At 41.3% G+C, this 26,991-nt stretch overlaps 2 protein-coding genes across 2 annotated transcripts; one reads left to right on the forward strand and one right to left on the reverse strand.

Moving 5' to 3' along the window:
• Nucleotides 1-1,586: 1,586 nt before the first annotated feature.
• Nucleotides 1,587-19,702, forward strand: LOC138651173 (trypsin-3-like). The gene is made up of 5 exons (XM_069741196.1): nt 1,587-1,663; nt 2,420-2,582; nt 3,166-3,425; nt 10,963-11,099; nt 19,553-19,702. The coding sequence occupies exons 1-5, from the start codon at nt 1,624-1,626 to the stop codon at nt 19,700-19,702; spliced, it is 750 nt and encodes a 249-aa protein (XP_069597297.1). The 5' UTR covers nt 1,587-1,623.
• LOC138651172 (C-X-C chemokine receptor type 3-2-like) lies at nt 19,520-26,991 on the reverse strand. The gene is made up of 2 exons (XM_069741195.1): nt 26,872-26,991; nt 19,520-22,958 (listed from the first exon to the last, which is right to left on the reverse strand). The coding sequence occupies exons 1-2, from the start codon at nt 26,920-26,922 to the stop codon at nt 21,948-21,950; spliced, it is 1,062 nt and encodes a 353-aa protein (XP_069597296.1). The 5' UTR covers nt 26,923-26,991; the 3' UTR covers nt 19,520-21,947.

Raw genomic sequence — 26,991 nt, forward strand, 5'->3', positions numbered from 1 at the left:
TGGTGATACCTGGTCAAAGAACTCCTTTAGTGCAGTCAGACGTACCATCACTCCCCTTAGTGGCAGAGCGACGTTACTGCAATGACCAGATCTCTGGGGCGCTGCATATTCACCTGCTGTATTTATTTTTTAGCCATTTATATAATAAAAATTGAAGGTTTATAAATTTATATATTAGAGCTCGGCGGTGATTGCATATACAAAAAATACCTCTAATAATCTATCCTTAATAAACTGTGAAATATGGCCTGCCATGCTGGTAACCAAACTGATAGACAGTGAGAGGAACTTGTGCAGAGATTCAGGCAGCAAGGACCTAAGAGAACAGCACAGAAGGAACATCTCCAAACTCACCTGGCTAGGTGGATCCTAAATTGCTTCCAGACTGCCAGGACCCCCATCATCACCTGTTACCCATGCCCAGGACTGCCCATTCGACCACCAAGTAAAGGTAAAGAAAACTACAATCCTTGTGTCCTCCAGTCATTAATGGGAAGCAGGTAGCAGAGGCACTGGAAGCTGCAGTCAGACAGGAGACGTCCTGGAGACTGTGGACAGGTAGCACAAATACTGGAAGTTGCAGACGCCTAAGACTCAGGAACACTTAAAGTCTTAATAGCAAGAAACAGGTGTGTGACCTGGTTGGCCTTTCATGGGTCTAGGTAGACAATTACATGGGAGCATATTAGGCTATCTGCAAAGCCCTTTGTGACCAGAATGTTTGACGGACCGGAATGAGGAGAGCAAAAGCCAGATCTGAGACAGGTGTGTAATAGTATCACTTACTGACATGATTGCTGCAGTTGTGATAAGATCACTGCTTTCTCTGCTGTAGACATAGCAGTAGACAGAATGCTGAGCCCTAAATAACCCTGCCCACACCCTGAGTGACAGCTTCTTGTGTACATTGTCAGCAAGCTGTCAATCAGTTGTGGGGGCGGAGGTCACACAGATTGGCAGGACTGGCCTGCACGTGAACCCTAGTCCTGCAGTGATAATCTCCTGCTGATAAAACACTAATTGTATTGAAACTACAGAAATCTGCTGAGCAAGTGACACATTGCTGGAATCAGACCCTCTGCCCTTACATTATGCTGCTATCAGATGAAATATCAAAAACTTGCTGACGGATTCCCTTAAACAGAGAATCCGTCAGCGAGCTCATTCAGATTAAATGATGGGAGAGTTTGTAAATCCTTTACCAGTCTCTTTTGATCTACTCTCAGCTGATTAATGACCACAGATCACATAAAAGTTAAATGTGCAGGGAAACAAAGATCCTGTAAAAGCAAAATAGTACAAAATTCGTAGTGAAACCCAAGTGCAAAAATGAAGTTTAACCTCAAATCCATTACTTTGAGATTCTTCCGAGCCTAAATATAGTAATTACGATTCAATGAGCCAAATACAAGTACACACAGCTTTCATGGTTAAAGATATGGGTCCTAGTGATTGCTCCCTGCGTGGGGTTTTGAGTTAATATGGGAACTTGCAGGTGTCTGGAGATGATCCATGTGAAGTTACAAGATGTTGAGTTCTAACGGTCCTATAAAGGATTCACCCAACTGACCATAGACCTCAATACTTTATATCACATCAAGGCAGAGCAAAGATCCGCTCAATATGCGTTCTCTCTGGGCGTTGATGTTCCTGGGGATAGCAGGTAACTACCATAGATATCTGAATGCCTTTCTTAAAGCATACCTGTCATTTTAGATTTAGCTGCATATGAGGAACAACACCATTTCTAACCACCATATGACTTCATTTTTCACCACTTTTCCTCTCTGAAGGTTCTATCTCTAATTTTCAGTTGACTGAGCTGGTGGGTGTAGAATATCTGCTATGTTTCCATACACAACTCATACAGACATAAGGGATTTCCTGCTCTCCTGTCTATATTTAGCATATGTTCAAAAGCAGCAGCAGTTTAGAGGAAAGTATACAGCATTACTGAGCATTATAGCTGTGAATCCAGGGTGACGTAAAACACCAGAAAGCAGCATCAGCATCACCACAGTGTGGCTGTGCCTCCTACTTACTTCTCTCCTCCATAGACTGCTCTCCTGTCTGTATGTAGCACATGCTTAGAAACAGCAATGAGAGCAAGGAAGATATTACACAGCAGTACTGAGCAGTGTAGCTGTGATGCCAACTCTTTGGTGAGATAAACACAAAAAAGCAACATCTTGATCTGTTTCTGTGTGTATGCGCCTCTCTCTATCACTCTGATCTCTTTCTCCCCTCTACATAGACTTCAATAGGCAGATGTAATATGAACTCACGGTGAGTTGGCAGATTGTCTTGCTTTGACCTAGAGGAAAAGTGAAAATTTCCTTCTAGGTCAAATTTGGCTCTCTACAAAATTAAGCCATAGAGCCCTAACTAGGAACTTACCATAAAACTTTTTTTTTTTCAGTGGCTGCTCCTCTGGACGATGACGATAAGATCATTAATGGATATGAGTGTCCCCGCCATTCTCAGCCGTGGCAAGTTTATTTCACCTACAGTGGAAACCGCTGGTGTGGAGGATCCTTGATCACCGCACGATGGATCATCTCAGCAGCTCATTGCTACAAGCAGTAAGCTCTGGAGATATGGAATATTTAGCTAAAGATTCCTCCATTTAGTAGAAGAAAATTACTTAAGTTGTTTTTCATTCTTTACTCCTTAAGAAAGCAATCAGTTTTTGCGTTGACAGCAACAATTTTGCTTTTCAACTTTTCTATTTTTCCCTTGGCACTGCCGAATGAGAGCAAATTGTATTTTTAACATCATCATTTTGGATAACAAATAATGATGACGTGATTAAATTTTACGAAAGACAAAAGAAAAAGCACAGGCCATATAGAATGGGGGATCACCAGTCGGCAATATAAATTTCAAAACACAGCTTTATTAAAGTACAACACAGGAAAAAAGAGAACATTAAAAACATCTAAAACACATTGATTAAATTTTATCTATTATTTTGACTTTTTCGAAGACCCAAAACGTTTTTTATTTTTCTGACAACAAAACTTTTCGAGGTCTCGTGTTACCCAATTAGTTTTTACTTTCTCGTTTTTATCCATGAAAATTTGATTTTTTTTTCAGGGAAATGCAATCTTTCTTAAAAAAAAAGTTAAAAACTTGACCTTACTTGATGTTTTATTGTTTCGGTAGACCCAAGACTTTAATTGCTCATCTTGGAGAACACGATACAACAAAGGAAGAGGGTAGTGAGCAACATATCCAGGTGGAGAAAGCTTATCAGTACTTCCACTACAACGCGTATTACATAGACCATGATTTTATGATGGTCAAACTAGCCGAGCCGGCACAGTTGAACCACTATGTCCAACCTATTCCCATTGCCAGTAGTTGTCCCACTGAGGGAAGCTGGTGCCTGGTATCCGGCTGGGGAAATCTGAAAACATCTGGTGGTGAGTTTTCTATAACGTTCATCTCTCTTTGGGATTATATCTTATTGTTACGAGTTAAATTACCTTTTTTTACAAGACATGGTTGCACAATTACAATCTGGACAACCTGTTTTTATACATGATACTATGATAATTTTGTGATGGAAGGTCAATCATCCTTCGGGACTTATGTCTACTAGAGCAGGGGTCCCCAACTCCAGTCCTCAAGGCCCACCAACATGTCATGTTTTCAGGATTTCCTTAGTCTTGCCCAGGTAATAATTGCATCACTTGTGCAATGCAAAGGAAATCCTGAAAACATGACCTGTTGGTGGGCCTTGAGGACTGGAGTTGGACTAGAGGATGGATCATCCTTGGGGTTTATGTCTACTAGAGGGTGAATTAGCCTTCGGGACTTACGTCTACTACAGGGTGAATCATCCTTTGGGAAAAAAGTCTACTAGAGGGTGGATCATCCTTTGGAACTTACGTTTACTGGAAGGTGAATCATCCTTCGGGACTTACTTCTACTAGAGGTTGAATCATTCTTAGAGACTTACTTTTTCTACACGGTTAATCATCCTTTGGGAATTACGTCTCCTAGAGGGTGAATCATCCTTTGGGACTTACTTGTACTAGAGGTTGAATCATTCTTTGGGACTTGTTTCTAGTAGAGGGTTAATCATCCTTCAGAAATTACGTGTACTAGAGGGTGAATCATCCTTTGGGAAAAAAAGTCTACTAGAGGGTGGATCATTCTTTGGAACTTACGTTTACTAGAATGTGAATCATTCTTTGGGACTTACCTCTCCTAGAGGTTGAATCACTCTACGGGACTTACTTTTTCTTCAGGATTAATCATCTTTTGGGAAAAAAGTCTACTAGAGGGTGGATCATCCTTTGGAACTTACGTTTACTAGAGGGTGGATCATCCTTCCGAATTTATGTTTTCTAGAGGGTGAATTATCCTTTGGGACTTACTTGTACTAGAGGTTGAATCATTCTTTGGGACTTGTTTCTAGTAGAGGGTTAATCATCCTTCAGAAATTACGTGTACTATAGTGTGAATCATCCTTTGGGAAAAAAGTCTACTAGAGGGTGGATCATTCTTTGGAACTTACGTTTACTAGAATGTGAATCATTCTTTGGGACTTACTTCTACTATAGGTTGAATCACTCTTCGGGACTTACTTTTTCTTCAGGATTAATCATCTTTTGGGAATTACATCTACTAGAGGGTGGATCATCCTTTGGAACTTACGTTTACTAGAGGGTGGATCATCCTTCCGAATTTATGTTTTCTAGAGGGTGAATCATCCTTTGGGACTTACTTGTACTAGAGGTTGAATCATTCTTTGGGACTTGTTTCTAGTAGAGGGTTAATCATCCTTCAGAAATTACGTGTACTATAGTGTGAATCATCCTTTGGGAAAAAAGTCTACTAGAGGGTGGATCATTCTTTGGAACTTACGTTTACTAGAATGTGAATCATTCTTTGGGACTTACTTCTACTATAGGTTGAATCACTCTTCGGGACTTACTTTTTCTTCAGGATTAATCATCTTTTGGGAATTACATCTACTAGAGGGTGGATCATCCTTTGGAACTTACGTTTACTAGAGGGTGGATCATCCTTCCGAATTTATGTTTTCTAGAGGGTGAATCATCCTTTGGGACTTACTTGTACTAGAGGTTGAATCATTCTTTGGGACTTGTTTCTAGTAGAGGGTTAATCATCCTTCAGAAATTACGTGTACTATAGTGTGAATCATCCTTTGGGAAAAAAGTCTACTAGAGGGTGGATCATTCTTTGGAACTTACGTTTACTAGAATGTGAATCATTCTTTGGGACTTACTTCTACTATAGGTTGAATCACTCTTCGGGACTTACTTTTTCTTCAGGATTAATCATCTTTTGGGAATTACATCTACTAGAGGGTGGATCATCCTTTGGAACTTACGTTTACTAGAGGGTGGATCATCCTTCCGAATTTATGTTTTCTAGAGGGTTAATCATCCTTTGGGACTTACTTGTACTAGAGGTTGAATCATTCTTTGGGACTTGTTTCTAGTAGAGGGTTAATCATCCTTCAGAAATTATGTTTACAACAGGGTTAATCATCCTTCTGGACTTATGTTTACTAGAGTGTGAATCATCCTTCAGGACTTACTTCTACTAGAGGTTGAATCATTCGTTGGGACTTGTTTCTAGTAGAGGGTTAATCATCCTTCAGAAATTACGTGTACTAGAGGGTGAATCATCCTTCAGGACTTACTTCTACTAGAGATTGAATCAACCTTTGGGAATTAAATCTACTAGAGGTTGAATCATCCTTTCGAACTTGCTTCTACCAGAGGGAGAATTATCCTTCAGAACTTACTTGTACTAGAACGGGAATCATTCTTCGGGAATTACGTCTACTTTGTGATTTACATCTACCAGAGGGTGGATCATCCTTCAGGACATATGTCTTTTAGCTTCTGTTCTAGCAAACATAGGTTGGTCCATTCAACTAATATTAATGGGCACCATGTAATGGCCAAGGCAGAAGAAATGTGTTGATCTTTTTTTTGGCAATAACACTTGATCACTAAGTTTACGATAGTCAGATGATTGTTAAGATGGCTTGCTCTCGAAAAGAGGTTGTCCTACTGGGGCAATGGGGCATAATGTTTAATCTTTAGTTCTTTACAGTTGAGTTCAAAAGTGTTCACTCCCTACTGCAAATTAGGCTTGTTACAAAAATGTGCAAGCTTTCTCCTGAAAGCAAAAAACAAACGAACAAAAAGCAATCAGCTTAAATTGCTCAGCGTAATAAATATAATACATTTTTCTCCAAATTCACAAAATGTCACTTTTAAGAACTATTTAACCCTATGATAGAATCCTTCAAAAGATTACCAATTGAAAATCACGTGTTATGTCAAGGTCACCAGATGAAACGTATCAATGGCTTCATTTAAGTGCCATTGGGTTTGCTTACAATAAAACAAACTGGGGGGGGTTTGTTGACTTTGACATTTGACTGCATGTTTGACACATGGCTAAGTCAAGAGAGAGGTCCAAAAAGTTGAGAGAAGCGATCATTGCCTTGTACAAACTAGGAAAAGGATGCAAAAAAGTACAAAGACATTGAATGTTCCTAGAGGTATAGATGAAAGCAGAGTTCACAAGTTCAAAGTTACAGGAACATTGACGACATTATCTGGATGTGGCAGAAGGAGGAAGCTGTTACAGACTGCCACCAGATTCTTGAGGATGCCGGTAGTTAAACAAAACCCTAACAACTGCAAATGACTTGCACTAAGATTTGATGGCAGCAGGCCACAAAAGTGCATAATAAACGCTGAAGGACTCCACGGCATGTTTCCAAGACATCACCTCTACTGGCTCAAAAACACAAGAAAACTCATGGTGGGGGCTCGGTGATGCTTCCATTGATGCAGGATGTGGGGTTGGTGATGCCTACAGTGAAGCATGGTGGAGACTCAGTGATGCCTACAGTGAAGCATGGTGGAGACTCAGTGATGCCTACAGTGAAGCATGGTGGAGACTCAGTGATGCCTACAGTGAAGCATGGTGGAGACTCAGTGATGCCTACAGTGAAGCATGGTGGAGACTCAGTGATGCCTACAGTGAAGCACAGTAGTAGCTGGTCAAGCTCTGGGTCTGCTTTGCTTACTCTGGCACTGGAACAATGCAGCATGTGGAGAACAAGATGGATTCAACAAGTGTCAGGAAATCCCAGGACAAAATGTCATGCCTTCTATGAAGAAGCTGAAGCTTGGGCATCATTGGACCATTCAACATGACAATGATCTCCAGCTTTCCTCAAATTCCAACATGGCTTGGTTTAAAAAAAAAAAGTCATGGAAGATTCTGACATGGCTGTCACAGTCGCCTGAGTTGAACCGAATAGGAAATTGGTGGGATTCGAACAAAGAGGTTGCAGTAAACGCTAACCCAAGGATATGAGTGACTCAAAGGTGATTGCTCATGAGATTTTGGGATAAGATTCCTCAGGAACACTTGCAGAAGCTGGTGTCTGGCGAGGCACCATTTTTTTGCAGTGGGTTATAACAGCCAGAGAACAAGTACTAAAGATATTTGTCATGAAGAGGTGACTAATTGTGAGACAGCAATAGTCAGGAACAGTAGTAATTTGTGCAGAATTTGGAGAAATGTTTGCCATGTATTCCTAGATGTAGGTCTACTGCAGTGGCAAATCATTAAAGGAAAAAAGGGAATTTAGCAGAGAAGGATAATGTAGGGGCAGAGCGTCTGATTCCAGTTATGTGCCCCTTGCTCAGCAGCTTGTTGTAGTTTCAATACAATCAGTGTTTTATCAGCAGGAGATAATCACTGCAGGACTAGGTGTTGTGTGCTAGGCAGTCCAGCTAGTCAGTGTAACCACGCCCCCCACCAGTGATTGGCAGCTTGCTGAAAGTGTACACAGAAAGCTGCCAATCAGTGTTGTGGGCGGGGTTATATACAGATCAGAATTATGACAACTGCTAGATCTGCAGCAGAGAAAACAGGGATTCTATCACAACGTCACCAAGCAGGCCAGTAAGTGATACATCACTGGAATCAGGCTTTCTTCCCCATACAGCAAAAAATGTTGTAATTGGGACAGCTCATAGAATCCCACGGTATGCAGTACCATCTCTACGCTGACGACATGCAGATCTACCTCTCCGGACCTGACCTCACCTCCTTACTGACCAAAATCCCGCACTGTCTGTCTGCCATTTCAGCCTTCTTTTCTGCTCGCTTTCTACAACTGAACATGGACAAAACAGAATTCATCATCTTTCCCCCATCTCACTCTACCCCTCCACCAGACCTATCCATCAATGTCAATGGCTGCTCACTATCCCCAGTCCCACACGCCCGGTGCCTCGGGGTGATCCTCGACTCTGCCCTCTCTTTCAAGCCACATATCCAAGCCCTTGCCTCCTCCTGTCGTCTCAAACTCAAAAATATTTGCCGGATCCGTGCTTTCCTTGACCGCAACACTGCAAAAACGCTAGTGCATGCCTTTATCATCTCCCGCCTCGACTACTGCAACCTCCTACTCTCTGGACTCCCCTCTAACACTCTGGCACCACTCCAATCCATCCTACACTCTGCTGCCCGACTAATCTACCTGTCTCCCCGCTATTCCCCGGCCTCTCCCCTATGTCAAGCCCTTCACTGGCTTCCTATCGCCCAGAGACTCCAGTTCAAAACCCTCACACTGACATACAAAGCCATCCACAACCTGTCTCCTCCATACATCTGTGACATGGTCTCCCGGTACCTACCTACACGCGACCTCCGATCCTCCCAAGACCTCCTTCTCTACTCCCCTCTCATCTCTTCTTCCCATAACCGCATCCAAGACTTCTCCCGTGCTTGCCCCATACTCTGGAACTCTCTACCCCAACACATCAGACTTGCGCCTACCATAGAAACCTTCAAAAAGAACCTGAAGACTCATCTCTTCCGACAAGCCTACAGCCTGCAGTGATCCTGAAGTTACTGAACAGCCGCACAACCAGCTCTTCCCTCTCCTAGTGTATCCTCACCCACCCCCTGCAGACTGTGAGCCCTCGCGGGCAGGGTCCTCCCTCCTTATGTACTCGTGTGCCTTGTTGTCTGCTCATGTTTAATGTATTTGTCTATATTTGCCCCGTATTCACATGTAAAGCGCCATGGAATAAATGGCGCTATAAAAATGTATAATTATAATAATAATAATAAAATAATTGGCTGAAATATTTAATATTTAACTAACTTCTGAAGCTGTCCACCACCATAGTCTGTTCACCAATTTTAAAGTTTTTATAGATGGCTAGAATTAAAAAAAAATAGTAAAAAAAATAGCCAAATTTGCAATTTACTTATTAACAATTGGCTATGTTCTCCTCAAATCTTTACTTTTTATTTGATTATTTTTTACTCATTGCCAAAGGGACCGCCCACCGGTGGTAAAAATGTGCAGTGCTTACAAGCTCTTTCATGCTGAGCTTGTAAGCACTGCCCTGAAGCTTAGTCACTAACAGTGCACTCCAGTGATTCTGGCCATCTTCAGTGCCACCCAAGCTATGCTTCTGTTTCCGCAGAGGCTAGACTGACTCATACAGAACCTGGGCTATGTCAGTCAATCAGGAGTATCGTCCCCAGCAGCCAGGAAATCAGGAGGCTGAAAAAATAAACATATTGTTCATTCTTTAAGGAGGTACCACATAGAAGAGGGGCTGTGTTGCATTTTTATGAAAAGTTTGTGATTCTTTTAGTATCTGCTTTAAGAACTTATTCCATTTGCATGAAACAGAGAGAAAACCTGACGCAGAGCGATGAAACACAAGGACATCTCTGATCTGCTACTTTTTAGGTGTTTAATGTGTTCCAAAATTTCTGGAACTCCAAATGATATCTCTCCTAAAAATTAGAAGACATGAAGGGGGCTGGCTGACTGGCATATTTAAATAACTAAGCTATCTCTCTCTTTATCATGGCTAATAGAGAGAGAGTGAGAAGGGGGCTGGGTGACTTGCTCATTTAAATAACTAAGCAATCCCTTTCTTTATCATGGCTAATAGTGATAGATAGAAGGGGTCTGGCTATCTGGCTCTTTAATTAACTGAGCCATCCCTCTCTTTATCATGGCTAATGGAGAGTGTGAGAAGGGGGCTGGCTAACTGGCTCTTTAAATAACTAAGCCATCCCTCTCTTTATCATGGCTAATATGTATATATATATATATAGAGAGAGAGAGAGAGAGAGAGGCTGGCTGACTGACTCATTTAAATAACTAAGCCATCCTTCTCTTTATCATGGCTAATAGAGAGAGAGAAGGGGGCTGGCTAACTGGCTCTTTAAATAACTAAACCATCCCTCTGCTTATCATGGCTGAGAGAGAGAGAGAAAGGGGCTGGCTGACTGACTCATTTAAATAACTAAGCCATCCTTCTCTTTATCATGGCTAATAGAGAGAGAGAGAGAGAGAGAAAGAGAGAGAGAGAGAAAGGGACTGTCTGACTCTTTAAATAACTAAGCCGTCCCTCTCTTTATCATGGCTAATAGAGAGAGAGAAAAGGGGTCTGGCTAACTGGCTCTTTAAATAACTCAGCCATCCCTCTCTTTATCATAGCTAATATATATATAGAGAGAAGGGGGCTGGCTGACTGGCTCTTTAAATAACTAAGTCATCCCTCTCTTTATCATGGCTAGTAGAGAGAGAAGGGGGCTGGCTGGCTCATTTAAATAACTAAGCCATCCTTCTCTTTATCATGACTAATAAAGAGACAGAGAGAGAAGGGGGCTGGCTAACTGGCTCGTTAAATAACTAAGCCATGCCTCTCTTTATCATAGCTAATAGAGAGAGAGAGGGGGGAGGCTAGCGTAGTTATTGCAATGAGCCAGTCAGCCTGCCCCCTTCACCACTTCTAATTTTTAGAATTGTTAAATTTTAATTTCTGAGCTCCAGCAATTTTGGAACACATTAAAAAAGCAAAAATGAACATGTATGAAAATATATTTAACTCTGACAATTATTTATTTTTTTTGCAGTTCAGTATCCAGATAACTTACAATGTTTGGATGTTCCTGTTCTTTCGACCTCAAGCTGTAAATCTTCTTATCCCAACAAAATCACCAATAATATGTTCTGTGCCGGTTACTTAGAGGGAGGAAAGGACTCGTGTCAGGTAAGTATGGAAAGAAAGATGTGTATCATTACATTCAGTGGGACTAGTCCTACGGGAAGGGGAAGTAAGGGGGGACTTCTAACAACTTACTTATATGCTTTTTGCTGTAAGGACTATTCCTAGTCTAATGTCTAAACTGAGCCAATGAGATGTTATTACCTTACTTTTCACAATCTCTGAAACAGTAAAAACTGCAGCTGCATCTTCCTCCTCTCCCCTCCTCATATATTTCTCATTAGATGCATTGTTCTCTTCAGCTCTCCGTGTTTTTTTCATGGGAGGTTTGAGAAATTATATATATATGTATATATATAATATATACAGTGGGGCAAAAAAGTATTTAGTCAGTCAGCAATAGTGCAAGTTCCACCACTTAAAAAGATGAGAGGCGTCTGTAATTTACATCATAGGTAGACCTCAACTATGGGAGACAAACTGAGAAAAAAAAATCCAGAAAATCACATTGTCTGTTTTTTTATCATTTTATTTGCATATTATGGTGGAAAATAAGTATTTGGTCAGAAACAAAATTTCATCTCAATACTTTGTAATATATCCTTTGTTGGCAATGACAGAGGTCAAACGTTTTCTGTAAGTCTTCACAAGGTTGCCACACACTGTTGTTGGTATGTTGGCCCATTCCTCCATGCAGATCTCCTCTAGAGCAGTGATGTTTTTGGCTTTTCGCTTGGCAACATGGACTTTCAACTCCCTCCAAAGGTTTTCTATAGGGTTGAGACGTGGAGACTGGCTAGGCCACTCCAGGACCTTGAAATGCTTCTTACGAAGCCACTCCTTCGTTGCCCTGGCGGTGTGCTTTGGATCATTGTCATGTTGAAAGACCAAGCCATGTTTCATCTTCAATGCCCTTGCTGATGGAAGGAGGTTTGCACTCAAAATCTCACAATACATGGCCCCATTCATTCTTTCATGTACCCAGATCAGTCGTCCTGGCCCCTTTGCAGAGAAACAGCCCCAAAGCATGATGTTTCCACCACCATGCTTTACAGTAGGTATGGTGTTTGATGGATGCAACTCAGTATTCTTTTTCCTCCAAACATGACAAGTTGTGTTTCTACCAAACAGTTCCAGTTTGGTTTCATCAGACCATAGGACATTCTCCCAAAACTCCTCTGGATCATCCAAATGCTCTCTAGCAAACTTCAGACGGGCCCGGACATGTACTGGCTTAAGCAGTGGGACACGTCTGGCACTGCAGGATCTGAGTCCATGGTGGCGTAGTGTGTTACTTATGGTAGGCCTTGTTACATTGGTCCCAGCTCTCTGCAGTTCATTCACTAGGTCCCCCAGCGTGGTTCTGGGATTTTTGCTCACCGTTCTTGTGATCATTCTGACCCCACGGGGTGGGATTTTGCGTGGAGCCCCAGATCGAGGGAGATTATCAGTGGTCTTGTATGTCTTCCATTTTCTAATTATTGCTCCCACTGTTGATTTCTTCACTCCAAGCTGGTTGGCTATTGCAGATTCAGTCTTCCCAGCCTGGTGCAGGGCTACAATTTTGTTTCTGGTGTCCTTTGACAGCTCTTTGGTCTTCACCATAGTGGAGTTTGGAGTCAGACTGTTTGAGGGTGTGCACAGGTGTCTTTTTATACTGATAACAAGTTTAAACAGGTGCCATTACTACAGGTAATGAGTGGAGGAAAGAGGAGACTCTTAAAGAAGACGTTACAGGTCTGTGAGAGCCAGAAATCTTGATTGTTTGCTTCTGACCAAATACTTATTTTCCACCATAATATGCAAAAAAAATGATAAAAAAACAGACAATGTGATTTTCTGGATTTTTTTTTTCTCAGTTTCTCTCCCATAGTTGAGGTCTACCTATGATGTAAATTACAGACGCCTCTCATCTTTTTAAGTGGTGGAACTTGCACTATAGCTAACTGACTAAATACTTTTTTGCCCCACTGTATATATATATATATATATATATATATATATATATACTAGAAGGTGGCCCGATTCTAACGCATCGGGTATTCTAGAATATGTATAGTAGCATATAGCACAGCCCATGTAGTATATTGCACAGCCCATGTAGTATATAGCACAGCCCACGTAGTATATAACACAGCTCACGTAGTATATAACACAGCCCACACAGTATATAACACAGCCACGTAGTATATTGCCCAGCCACGTAGTATATACCACAGCCCACGTAGTATATAGCACAGAGATGCAGTATATAACACAGCCACGTAGTACATAACACAGCCCATGTAGTATATTGCACAGACACGTAGTATATAGCACAGCCCACGTAGCATATAACACCAGCACGTAGTATATAGCACAGAGACGTAGTATATAACACAGCCCACGCAGTATATAACACAGCCCACGCAGTATATAACACAGGCCACGCAGTATATAACACAGCCCACATAGCATATAACACAGCCCACGTAGAATATAACACAGCACATGTAGTATAGAGCAGCCACGTAATATATAACACAGCCCACGTAGTATATTGCACAGCCACGTAGTATATAGCACAGCCCACGTAGTATATAATACAGGCACGTAATATATAGCACAGAGACGTAGTATATAACATAGCCCACGCAGTATATAACACAGGCCACGCAGTATATAACTCAGCCCACATAGTACATAACACAGCCCACGTAGTATATAACACAGCCATGTAGTATATAACACAGCCCACGTAGTATATAACACAGGCACGTAGTATATAGCACAGAGACATAGTATATAACACAGCCCACGCAGTATATTCCACAGCCCATGCACATGGGTTTTTTTTGCCTTCCTCTGGATCAACATGTTAGGGCATGTTAGGTTAGGCTATGGGTTGAACTAGATGGACTTAAAGTCTTCCTTCAACCTTAATAACTATGTAACTATGCAACTATGTATATATCACAGGCCACGCAGTATATAACACAGGCCACGCAGTATATAGCAATGTGGGCACCATATCCCTGTAAAAAAATATTTGAAATAAAAAATAGTTATATACTCACCTACTGACGGCCTCTGAATCCAACCCAGGCATTTAGCGATGCTCCTCGCGACGCTCCGGTCCTAAGAATGCATTGTGGCACTTACACTTGATCATGTAGCGGTCTAGAGAGACCGCTACGTCATCATCTTGCGAGACTGCTACGTGATCTGGAGTCATTGCCGCATTGCATTCTTGGGACCGGAGCGTCGCGAGGAGCGGGAAAGGCGCCGGAAAGTGAGAATGTAATGATTTTTTATTTTTTGTATTATTTTTAACATTAGTTCTTTTTACTATTGATGCTGCATAGGCAGCATCAATAGTAAAAAGTTGGTCACACAGGGTTAATAGCAGCGTTAACGGAGTGCGTTACACCACGTTATGCCGCAGTGCAATGCACTCCGTGTAACGGACTGCTAAAACCCTATGTGGCCACTGACTGGAGGGGACTATGGAGGGGGCACTGACTGGAGGGGAGTATGGAGGGGGCACTGACTGGAGGGGAGTAGGTAGGGGCCAATTCGCGGCCGGACTGTGCCTGTGGCTGATTGGTCAGCGACCAGGGATTTCCGCGACAGACAGACGGAAGTTAGAAACAGACGGAAGTACTCCTTAGGCAATTATATAATATAGATAGGTGGTGATGGCGAACTCAGTCGAGGGGTTCAAGAGAGGCCTGGATGTCTTCCTGGAGCAGAACAATATTGTATCATACAATTATTAGGTTCTGTAGAAGGACGTAGATCTGGGGATTTATTATGATGGAATATAGGCTGAACTGGATGGACAAATGTCTTTTTTCGGCCTTACTAACTATGTTACTATGTTACTATGTTAGATATAAATATATGGACTATTGAGCGCTACACGCACCGATTTGAGGTTTCCGGGTACCGGGAGTTGAGACTGGCTGCCATAGAGGACCGGATACAGTGTGAAGTCAATTGCTCATCTCTTCAACTGGGCGTCACTCTGCTCATTGGGGCATCTCCTTGCCCAGTCCGACATTGCCCAACCAGTGTCACATTGTCTAGAGATACCCAGTGGCGTCACTTGAGTCTTGTAGGCTCCAATGCAAAAGCTCCAACAGGGCCCATAATTATTGCAAGTCTTTTTATATTGGCCAAGGAGGCCTTTAGGGTCCCCTAGGCTCCAGGGTCTGGGTTGATGGCAACCCCTACACCTATCATAGTTATGCCCCCGGAGATACATCCTATTACTATGGATTACCCAATTGTCATACAATTCCAAGAGGAACGACACAATGTTGATCAAACATGAATTAGTATTAACACTGGTCTGCAAAAAGTTGCAAAATTATCACTTGGCCCTGAGGACATGTTGTGACTGGTAGTTTTGAACCGGGAATAATAACTGATGTGAACAGTAACATTTCTGTAATGTAGCAGCCACTCTCCCATACAGGGCTGTGATGACACCGTCTGACACATCCACCACCCAAACACAACTTGATATCAGTCATCAGTTGGGTCACACCGTGAGAATTTTCTTTTGTAGCTTTTTCTCATTGCATTAATATGTAAAGTTCTGTTGTCATGTTTCTTTACTGTTCAGAGTTTATGACCTGAGAGTCATAACGAAAGGCTCGATTTAAGCATTAGCAGGTTCCCTAACTGCAGAAATATATACACTGACTACTTCCTGCGATACAGAATACATCATACAGTGCTGGATTGGCAAGAACTAGCCCTTTGTTTGACCATTTGAGTCCTACTAAGGGCCGGCAACAGGATCTTTGGGTAACAGAGTCTCACTGGACAACTCTTCGCTTTGATGTTTCCACCATTCCTCCCAAGTACTATAATTTTTCCTATTTTCCAGTTGCTAGAGCTGTATTTTTGAGTACGAGCTGTAGTTTTTAGCGTTACCAATTTGGGGTCCATACAACTGGATTGATTCGCAAGACTCCAGTCCGGCGTCCAGGTACCTGATGGCTAGATGGGAGACCTACGAATCTCTTACCTTCCGAAACCCATGGTGTGCAGGTACCTGATGGCTAGACGGTACACCTACGAATCTCTTACCTTCCAAAGCCCATGGTGTGCAGGTACCTGATGGCTAGACGGGACAACTACGAATCTCTTACCTTCCAAAGCCCATGGTGTTCAGGTATCTGATGGCTAGATGGTACACCTACGAATCTCTTACCTTCCAAAGCCCATGGTGTGCAGGTACCTGATGGCTAGACGGGACAACTACGAATCTCTTACCTTCCAAAGCCCATGGTGTGCAGGTACCTGATGGCTAGACGGGACAACTACGAATCTCTTACCTTCCAAAGCCCATGGTGTTCAGGTACCTGATGGCTAGATGGGAGCCCTATGAATCTCTTATCTTCCGAAGTCCAGGGTGTGCAGGTACCTGATGGCTAGACGGGAGACCTACGAATCTCTTATCTTCCGAAGTCCATGGTGTGCAGGTACCTGATGGCTAGATGGGACACCCACGAATCTCTTACCTTCCAAAGCCCATGGCGTGCATGTACCTCATGGCTAGATGGGAGACTTACGAATCTCTTACCTTCCAAAGCCCATGGTGTGCAGGTAACTGATGGCTAGACGGGACAACTATGAATCTCTTACCTTCCAAAGCCCATGGTGTGCAGGTACCTGATGGCTAGACGGGAGCCCTATGAATCTCTTACCTTCCGAAACCCATGGTGTGCAGGTACCTGATGGCTAGACGGTACACCTACGAATCTCTTACCTTCCAAAGCCCATGGTGTGCAGGTACCTGATGGCTAGACGGGACAACTACGAATCTCTTACCTTCCAAAGCCCATGGTGTTCAGGTATCTGATGGCTAGATGGTACACCTACGAATCTCTTACCTTCCAAAGCCCATGGTGTGCAGGTACCTGATGGCTAGACGGGACAACTACGAATCTCTTACCTTCCAAAGCCCATGGTGTGCAGGTACCTGATGGCTAGACGGGACAACTACGAATCTCTTACCTTCCAAAGCCCATGGTGTTCAGGTACCTGATGGCTAGATGGGAGCCCTATGAATCTCTTATCTTCCGAAGTCCAGGGTGTGCAGGTACCTGATGGCTAGACGGGAGACCTACGAATCTCTTATCTTCCGAAGTCCATGGTGTGCAGGTACCTGATGGCTAGATGGGACACCCACGAATCTCTTACCTTCCAAAGCCCATGGCGTGCATGTACCTCATGGCTAGATGGGAGACTTACGAATCTCTTACCTTCCAAAGCCCATGGTGTGCAGGTAACTGATGGCTAGACGGGACAACTATGAATCTCTTACCTTCCAAAGCCCATGGTGTGCAGGTACCTGATGGCTAGACGGGAGCCCTATGAATCTCTTATCTTCCGAAGTCCATGATGTGCAGGTACCTGATGGCTAGACGGGAGACCTACGAATCTCTTATCTTTCGAAGTCCATGGTGTGGTCCATTTAACTTAATAGGTCTGGCGCGACATCTTCTGTGAGACGTGATGCACAGATGGCATTGTGCCAGCCTTGGCTAATTAAAAACTTTGCTGGTGACACCAAAAAGTAGGAGATTCTCATGTCTCCCGTCTAGCCATCAGGTACCTAGACACTAGACGGAAGTTTTGCGAATTAATCAGCTCATCTCTACTCCCAACCATTTCCAGCTGTATAATATAACCACAACTCCGGTAAATGGAGCTGACTGATCTCAATACATGCCGAGTCCACATTCGTAATACATGTACGACAGATATTGCCAATGGAAATCTGGGCTGATTTGGCCCCCTAGGTACAACGGGCTCAAGCACTTGCCTGGGTGTGCTGAGTGGTGACGACTGCCCGTTCTCACTGCTGGGACTCCTGTCAATCACAATAATTGGGATTCCTTATCAGTAGTATGTACGGATGTCAGTCATTCATGGAACTGACAAATAATACATTTCAGGGGTTTTAAGTTTCCACACTGGAATCCCCTCGGTTCCACTTTACAAAACCTAAATAACCACAGATAGCAGATCACCCTCTAGTCCTATTTTCTCCAGATTTTCCAAATATTTAAAACATTAATTTACATAAAAAGGTGTTCCTATATTAATTGGGGATATTACTGGGGTTTAAGGTAGGTGGAGAAGGTTAAATGCCCCATAAATTAGGACTGAAATGTTGGTGTCATTCTTATGATGATCTAGGTCTTTGTTTAATAAGTCGTGTTGTAACAGGGGAAATATGGAGAAATAAGAAGATCTGAAATTAACCAAATTATGGGAAACTTTAAATTTGGGAACATGTATAATGATGCATAAGAACAAAAAAATGATGCTCAGTTCAAGCGTTGACACCAACGCACCCCAAACCACCAAAGCTTTTAGGACTTGATCTTCTTTCTAGGATACTTGATTTAATTCACTACATTCCTGTTTTTTGGCATCAGCATATAAGCAAACTATGGATCTGGTCATCCACCCCCCAAAAACATACAGTAAGACAGCCCCCGATAACGAATACGACTGCTTGGCAGCCTGATGAAGACCACAGAGATGCATTTTGTGGTGGTGGTAGCACTACCTTCGTCTCCTCCTCCCAAGTATATGTTTCTTCTTTGCTCTCATGCATGATGTCTGAGCATACTATAGATGTGTGCCACCACTTCTGCCAGATGTGCGGACCTAGACCCATGTCCTTATTGCTCCCCCATATGACTATCTTTATGACACCCCTGCTTGTAGCAATTCTGGAGCTTCACATCATCCATAAAATATAGCGAAAAATGCCCTCTCTTTCAAGAGATCCGCCTAGCATACATTTAGCTTACCATTAACCCCTAAAGGGGAGAGATTGTCAGCGGCATTTAACTAGGTAACAGTCGCGGGTGGATCACGATTCCACCCGCGGCTGTTAGAGGCACATGTCAGCTGTTCAAAACAGCTGACGTGTGCCGGAAAAAATGTCGGTTCATCGCCGAAGCCCACGTCAAAGGGACAGAGTCCGATATCAGCGTACAATTTCGCCCGATGTTGGAAAAGGGTTAAAGGGAGTCTATTAGAACAAAATGACTACTCAAACCAAGCACAGATGCTCTTTGCACCCTCAGTGTAGCCAAGCATTTAATGCATCTACTTGTTTTTCATCTATCTCCATCCCTTACGTCCGTGAGTGACAGCCAGGAGAGGAAGAGATAGATGAAAAACAAGTAGGCGTGAAGGTGCACTGAACGTCTCACCCATGCCCAGGACGCACCGAGCACCCGTGCTTGGTTTGAACAGTTTTTTTCTGCTGACAGACTCTCTTTAAGGCTTCTACTCCATGATTAACATACAATCTTCTGCTACTACTTTCTTTCTCTTTTTTCTTCTGCTTGAAATTCCGAGTTATAGTCTGTGATGGATGGTTGTTGAAGATTTTCAAGATCATAGGGAGACAAGTAAGAGGACATATATGTGTGTTTATTACATTTATTATATATAACAGTGATGCATTGATGGATTTGCAGGGCGACTCTGGTGGACCTCTGATCTGCAACGGAGAACTATACGGAGTGGTGTCCTGGGGGCAAGGTTGTGCACAAACTGGATACCCGGGGGTCTACACCAAAGTCTGCATCTACTACGACTGGATCAAGAATGTTATTGACAACTATTAATAAGAAGCCTTCATCACTTATCACATATTACTCTGCATTAAAGTCTGATATGAGAACGTGTGTGACTGTTTTCATCTGTGGTTATTGACTCTGCTGAGCAAATACTGAAACCCGAGCCGTTCTCAGCCACAAGTGCAGTCAACAAAGGATTTTTTTTTCGACTTTTACCACAACCCAGAAACTATTCGTTTGTGATAGAACAGAAAACTGAAATAAATAGGAACACCTGTTCTTGGGAGTAGAAGCAAATGCAATCTTTTATTTTCTATTATAAGGTCAGACACTAATGTTGGGGAGAGGCCGAACTCACAATCTACGTTCTTCAAGGTGGTTGACGTGCCGCCGGTCAACTTCTTCCACCAAACTTCCCAACCATTTCTGTATGGACCTTGTGCACTGGCACAGCCATGAGAACACGAAAGGGTCTTCTCCAAAATGTCCCCATAAAGTTAGATGCTACAACTGTCCACAATATCTTGAGCTGAAGTGTTAAGATTTGACAGAAACATTACTTAACTGTGGCTCAACATAACACATTAACAATATTAAACAGGTTTGCATGAACGATGTCAATGCCTTTGAGCAGCAGATTTTGAGCTCCATGTTCTACAATCATTTGACCGTAAAAAGACGATATTAACTAAAAAATTCCTTGAAATGATCAGCAGTTTGAAAAAAGTTGGTGATCTGCCCTGCTGGTTCTGTATCTCAATAAATATCTAATATGCGGGATCAGAGCATCTATGCAATTTAATTCTCGACTCGTTTCGCAGTTAGCAAACTTCTTCAGGAGAACCATAAGAGTTCTACTCCTGAGGAAGAAGATGGCTAACTGCGAAACGCGTTGAGAATAAAACCGCATAGAAAATCTGATACCGCATGTTGTATATTTATTGCGGGTACACAAGCATCACCAACTTTTTTCCACCACTGAAATCATGTTGGACTTTCCAGCAGCTGGAATGACTACTTTCCAGAGGGTAACACAACCTCCCAAGCCGAGCAAATAATGCATCCTTTCATAATGTACCGGATTGTTGCATAAAACCCTTTTGTGTTTGTATTGTCATCCCAGTTTCGATACAGAACAATAATAGATTAATTCTTATTATTGGAAAGAAGGAAAGCATTAAATGTGCAGTCGGGTCCAGAAAACCCATTATCGAACGTCCTATTAGGGAATTCTGAGCTAATAGACAAGGGGATACCCTGATTAGGACCCTTGACTACCCTTGACTTCTACTCGAGATAAATGCTTGTGAGCATCTATTGCATTTCTATAAATTACATGGACATCCCATTGAATTATGTAATATTTCATTTGAACTGGGGTGGCACTACAGAAAACAGGAATGATTTGTTTCATCTTTTTCCATGGATCATTCCTTACCATAGAGCTTGCTGCAGGAGGATACCCTATAAACAGCTTTATATGGGGGCACGTTAAATGTAAAGGCATTATCCAAAGTGTATAACCTTTTTAAAGGGAATCCATCAGTAAACTCAACCCCCCAAATTGCACACTTTAACATGTAGGTCTTTGAAAATGAGAATCCATTAACACCTTTATATCTTTTATCTGTTGCTGCACTTCGGAGTAATTTGAGTTTTTATCCATTTGCAAATGAGATGCCAAATGAGCATGTCAGAGCACTTCTGGAGTCTCTGCTTCCTGAGGCTCTTTCCCGCCCATCACCAGCCTCTTTAGCTGGATTACTAAGTTGCTATCTGTATGACGTCAGGCACCAGGAAAGGAAATCAGACACTGAGCTATCAGTCAAGCTAGGCAGGCTGGTGGTAGAGAGGGAAATAACCTCGGGAGGAAGAAACTTATTAAGGACTCTGTCACGCCCAAAGCACTTAGCCCATTATTTGCATATTAATGAAAATACTAATTACTCAGGAATGAAGTAACAGATAGTTATAGGGGTTATACATTGGTTTATTTCCATTAATACCATCACTTTTATTCCTAGGCTTCATGAGTCATATAATTTGGCCTTCACCTGTCCTGCCACTGCAGTGCCCTGCCTCTACTTGCAACCTACAGTCTTCCGCCACTAACCCCTTGACCTCTGGCACATCCAACACTGACTATGTTGCCCGCATGTTATTGATGCTCTACTAAATTCGTGGACCATTTCGGAGGCCTAGAAGTTAGCACATGAGTGAGCGGAGAACAGGGCAGGGAGCTGCAGTGGCAAGAAAGCTGCCCACCTATTGGGATTTTATATCCTTTACCCCGTTACATAATTTTGGAGTATGAGCGATTAGTGTCACTTAAGACTGTCCCTTCCCTCGAGAGAACCACATTGGAGTTGATCACTTGGTCAGATATCCTTTTGAAAATCCTAAAAATTTCTTTTCGAAATTTAACCCCAACAAAGGCATAAATAATTGGGTTTATGCAAACATGAGATAGGCCCAAAGTCTCAGTAATCACCAAGCCGATGTCCAACATCTCTTCGAAATGGCAGCTCCGGGAGAAGTAGCCCATTCTTTGAAGAGTATCGATGAGCTGCAAAGATGTATATGGTGCCCAGCAGAAGAAGAAGACAAGTAGGAGAACGACAATTACTAACTGAGACCTTCTGGATTCGTTTAACCTGGACTCTTGAAGAGTGCAAAATATTCGAGAGTAGAAAAACAGCATAAAAATCAATGGGATAACGAAAGCAATAACAATTTTTGTAAGTTGTAATGCAATCCTCAATGAGTTCGATTTTTCTGGGTCAAACTTGTAAATGCAGATTGTTGTGTGGGATAGCAGGTTTTCTCCAACGTCGCGAAAATAAAAGTCTTGCCAAGACAAAAAGCATGATAAACCCCAGACAAAAAGACAAATCATGATTGTGTGGATTGGCCGTTGCTTTTTATGAAGATCCATGGCATGGACGATGGAGAAATAGCGACTCAAACTAATAGCAACAAGGAGTAAAATGCTACTGTATATATTTATGGTGAACAAAGCTCCCAAAATCTTACAAGACACTTGACCAAACAACCAACTGTAGCCATACTGGACGGCCCAAAATGGTAGAGTAAGACCAAGAAGAAGGTCAGACAAGGCCAACTGGAACAGATAGTGATCTGCTAGATGCCAGGAGGTTTGCCTGCTGATCAGTATGGTTAACACTAATCCATTTCCTATTAGATCCATGAGAAAAACAATCGCCAAGGCTGCCGGAACGAAGTATCCCAAAAACGACTCGGTTGGCTCACAAGCCGAGGTGTCCAAATTGGAGGGCGTAGGATCCTAGAGACACATAATTGAATGAGTTATTAAAACTTATCCTGAAACGTTCTCTCTATAACAAGCTTTGCAAATGGATTCAATGGGGAAGGAGAATTACACAATCAAATCAAGTGTTAAGAAATTTGATGCAGAATACATGCTGATCCGCAGCAAAATCTGCAGATGCCGGATACTTCCTTACCTAATCATCTGTTGCTTCTCAACCATCTCTCTATCCTGCCCACCAGGATAGAAGACAAACAGCTTAAAACTTTACCGAAAGGTGGAAGATGCGCCAAAGTTCTTACATTGTCCCATGCGGGGTGATATATTTGGCGCTAATTTCTAGGTGTTTTGGACTCTTCTGTACAATTCCTCTTGGCTGGCTTACTTTGGATTATTATTTTGTGCCAAGATTTTGGTGCAACTTTGGTTCGATCTAGTACATATGAAGGCTCGTCTAAGCCAGTCTTCAACCTAACGAGGCTTAAAAATAGAAAATAAATTGGTGCAAGAAGTAATTTACCCTCAGTGTGTCTCAAAATCAGTCCACCTTGAGTAAAACAACGAGTTTCTTAATATTTTTGCAGATTTTAACTGTGGAAGGTTGCATGTAGTCCAAGCTTTGGAAAGAAAAATTGGAAAGGGGGTTGTCTGGTCTTAAACTTCAAGTCTGCAGTCACTCTACCTGACCACAAAATTGGGAATCATCACATCGCATGCACTGCACGCTGTGAGGGTTTTCCAGTGTTGGTGCCGGGAGCGGACAGTCATGTGACCGTAAGTATGGCGATTTGCCTACTTCCAGCCACATTCTGACCAGACTGTATTCGGCCTTGCTCAATATGCTTGCATTGAGTGAGTCCATACTCATCTAGTTGGCAGGTGACACAATGTATTATGGTCATGCACCCGTTGCTGGGCACTGGAGAATCCTCACAATGCGCAGCGGGCTGATATGAGGATTTACAAGTCTGCAGTTACATAGAGCGACTGCAGACTTGCAACCTAAGACCAGAAAACCCCTTTATGGGTAATTTGAGTTCCAGAGAACCCCCATCCTATTCAGGATCTTCACGTATTAGCAGGAGCAGAAAACAGTTACAACAAGCTTCTCTTACTCAGCATGGTCCAGTTTATCCAACCATTATACACAAGAATGGAAAGGAAACGGTACAATGCTACCTTGAGGGTGGTATTAAACCCTTGTTCCCAAACTCATCTACCTACATTGTTGCCAACAGCGTAAATTTTTCAGAAACAATTGCAGGAAATTCGTGGTTGCTCTGAAGATGACGGGGATTTGGCCTTTGGATTGAGATTTTTCCCACTTGAGGTGAAGGTTGAGTGCTAAATGTCCCCTCATTACACCAATGTTAGTAAGTTTGTAATTTTTCATATTTGCCCTGATTTTCCCCTCTTATGTCCATACCTAGCATACAGGAAAGAAATATATCTTGGTACCGTGTTAGCCAGTGGATAGATAACCATTAAAAGGTATCAACCACTGAGGACTCTCAATTCTAAATATTTTTCATACCTAGCATAGAATGCTATGGAGAAGAAGTATTCTTGCCCATCCAAGACTCCATAAAACTACACCTAAAGAGTTACATGTTGGTTTTTATTTTGAGATTCGCATACAGTTCAGCAGATAAAATCTCTCCCAATAAAATCAGGACAGATGAAAATGATAAGTCTCGAAAACCTCTATGGTAGCCTTATTTTGGTCCCTAGATAGCAGAATAATAAGGGCATATGGATAATAATCTCTAGGAATAATGCTAGTGGACTATCACCACTGGTCAGAAGTATCTCTACCAGCTTCATGGAGCTCTTTCGAAGGTCATATTTGTAGTTCTATCTACAAATGTTCACCACAATGGTTTCAGCATCGTATGGATCTCTCGGTTTGAGTCAGCCACCAATTTACCTAGACAGCTTTGGGTACAAGAAATAAAATTTATAAAAGTGAAGAAGGCATGAGATTTTAGCTTAGCGTCATACTATGTCTTCATTAAGTCTAGAAATCAAGGCATTTTTGGGGGCAAAATCTTTTGGAAATTCGTGAATGCAAAATTGGCTCCATTGTCGCGCCATTGACTTCGAAAGTGGCAAATTAATCTCCGGTCCTCTGCTCTCTAAGTATAGGCGCTTTATAGTCTTGTGTGAACAAAATTATCTTCCTCTAATCCGACTGTAACTTGTACATCTAATAAATCTAAGCTAGATGCTAACAAAAAAGTTGCCCTTGGGAAATTTCAAACAATTTCTAATATTTTGGGAACTGTCTAGCTACTTTTATTAAAAAAAAAATAGTTGGATTGTCTGGCAATTATTGGTCAACTTATTTCCATGTTAATACTAGCCAAAGGATTTTTCACTTGATAGTAGAGCGTCAAGAAGAAAATGCACCTTTGACTATTTTTCTTTTATACATGGTTTGTACAGATTGTCAAATATAGTTTAACTCAATTCTATCACTTTCATCTATGTGTCTCTCTAACAAAATAGAAATGCCCCAAATTTTATCTAATTTATAAAAAAAAGTAAATAAAATAAAATTGATTTAAAAAAAGTATATGTATGTAACAGCATAAAACTAATAAAATATGAGTAAATTAAATCATACATAGATTAACAAACAAGTCAAATTCTGTATTTAAAACACTTTTATAAATTAGTTGAAAAATTCCATATGAGAAAAGAGAAAAGAAAGTATTAGGAATAACAATAAAAGGTGTAAAAAAATAAAATGTCAATGTTCTATTACTCTCCTCTTTAATAGAATATTTTTTTCAGCTAAGGGAATAGAAAGCTGTGATAATGAAAATTTTTTGGCAACTGTTGCAAAAAAAAAGAGTAATTATTAAAAAAAAGTTAACTGTTCATACTCAACAAATTGGGACAGAGATTTAGCGGTCTGACAGCTGTACGGATATATCGGATGGCACTAAAGTTGCACGCACACACAGCTTTCATAATCTTTTCATTGTGTCATATGGAAAATATACCAATAAAGAGCGAACAAACAAAAAATCTTTCAGTGAAAAACGTAAAAAAAATAGTGACATTTTTGTCACTATAAAGAACAATAAAGAACAATGTCGCAAAAAAGAACAAACAAAAAAAAAAACTTCCAGTGAAAAATGTAAAAAAAAAGTGACATTTTTGTCACTATAAAGAACAATAAAGAACAATGTCACAAAAAAGAACAAACAAAAAAAAACTTCCAGTGAAAAATGCAAAAAACAAATAGTGACATTTTTGTCACTATAAAGAACAATAAAGAACAATGTCACAAAAAAGAACAAACAATAAAAAAAACTTCCAGTGAAAAATGCAAAAAAAAAATAGTGACATTTTTGTCACTATAAAGAACAATAAAGAACAATGTCACAAAAAAGAACAAACAAAAAAAAACTTCCAGTGAAAAATGCAAAAAAAAAATAGTGACATTTTTGTCACTATAAAGAACAATAAAGAACAATGTCACAAAAAAGAACAAACAAAAAAAAACTTCCAGTGAAAAATGCAAAAAAAAAAATAGTGACATTTTTGTCACTATAAAGAACAATAAAGAACAATGTCGCAAAAAAGAACGAACAAAAAAAAAACGTCCAGTGAAAAATGTAAAAAAAATAGTGACATTTTTGTCACTATAAAGAACAATAAAGAACAATGTCACAAAAAAGAACAAACAAAAAAAAACTTCCAGTGAAAAATGCAAAAAAAAATAGTGACATTTTTGTCACTATAAAGAACAATAAAGAACAATGTCACAAAAAAGAACAAACAATAAAAAAAACTTCCAGTGAAAAATGCAAAAAAAATAGTGAAATTTTTGTTAACCTTTCATCCTTCTTGTACTTTTCATGTGATAACTCCTACACTTAGAAATGATCTTGAATATACCATATTTACTCATACTCACATATTCGTAATCCGGGCTGGGTGTAAGTTCATCGTTTTCATAAAGTATCATGGTGATGACCTTGAAATGTTCCCGAGAGTAAAAAACCTTCGCATGCAGATGACTTTGCTTCTGAGAAGA

The sequence above is a fragment of the Ranitomeya imitator genome, chromosome 10 (genome assembly GCF_032444005.1).
Source record: "Ranitomeya imitator isolate aRanImi1 chromosome 10, aRanImi1.pri, whole genome shotgun sequence".
Taxonomy (NCBI): domain Eukaryota; kingdom Metazoa; phylum Chordata; class Amphibia; order Anura; family Dendrobatidae; genus Ranitomeya; species Ranitomeya imitator.

Excerpts from the sequence above, each read along its gene's own strand:
- LOC138651173 (XM_069741196.1), top strand. The coding sequence starts at position 1,624 with ATGCGTTCTCTCTGGGCGTTGATGTTCCTGGGGATAGCAG. Across the intron at positions 1,664-2,419 it reads GATGTTCCTGGGGATAGCAG|TGGCTGCTCCTCTGGACGAT; the intron begins GTAACTACCATA and ends TTTTTTTTTCAG. Across the intron at positions 2,583-3,165 it reads GCAGCTCATTGCTACAAGCA|ACCCAAGACTTTAATTGCTC; the intron begins GTAAGCTCTGGA and ends TTGTTTCGGTAG.
- LOC138651172 (XM_069741195.1), bottom strand. The coding sequence starts at position 26,922 with ATGATACTTTATGAAAACGATGAACTTACACCCAGCCCGGATTACGAA. Across the intron at positions 22,959-26,871 it reads CCAGCCCGGATTACGAATAT|GATCCTACGCCCTCCAATTT; the intron begins GTGAGTATGAGT and ends ATGTGTCTCTAG.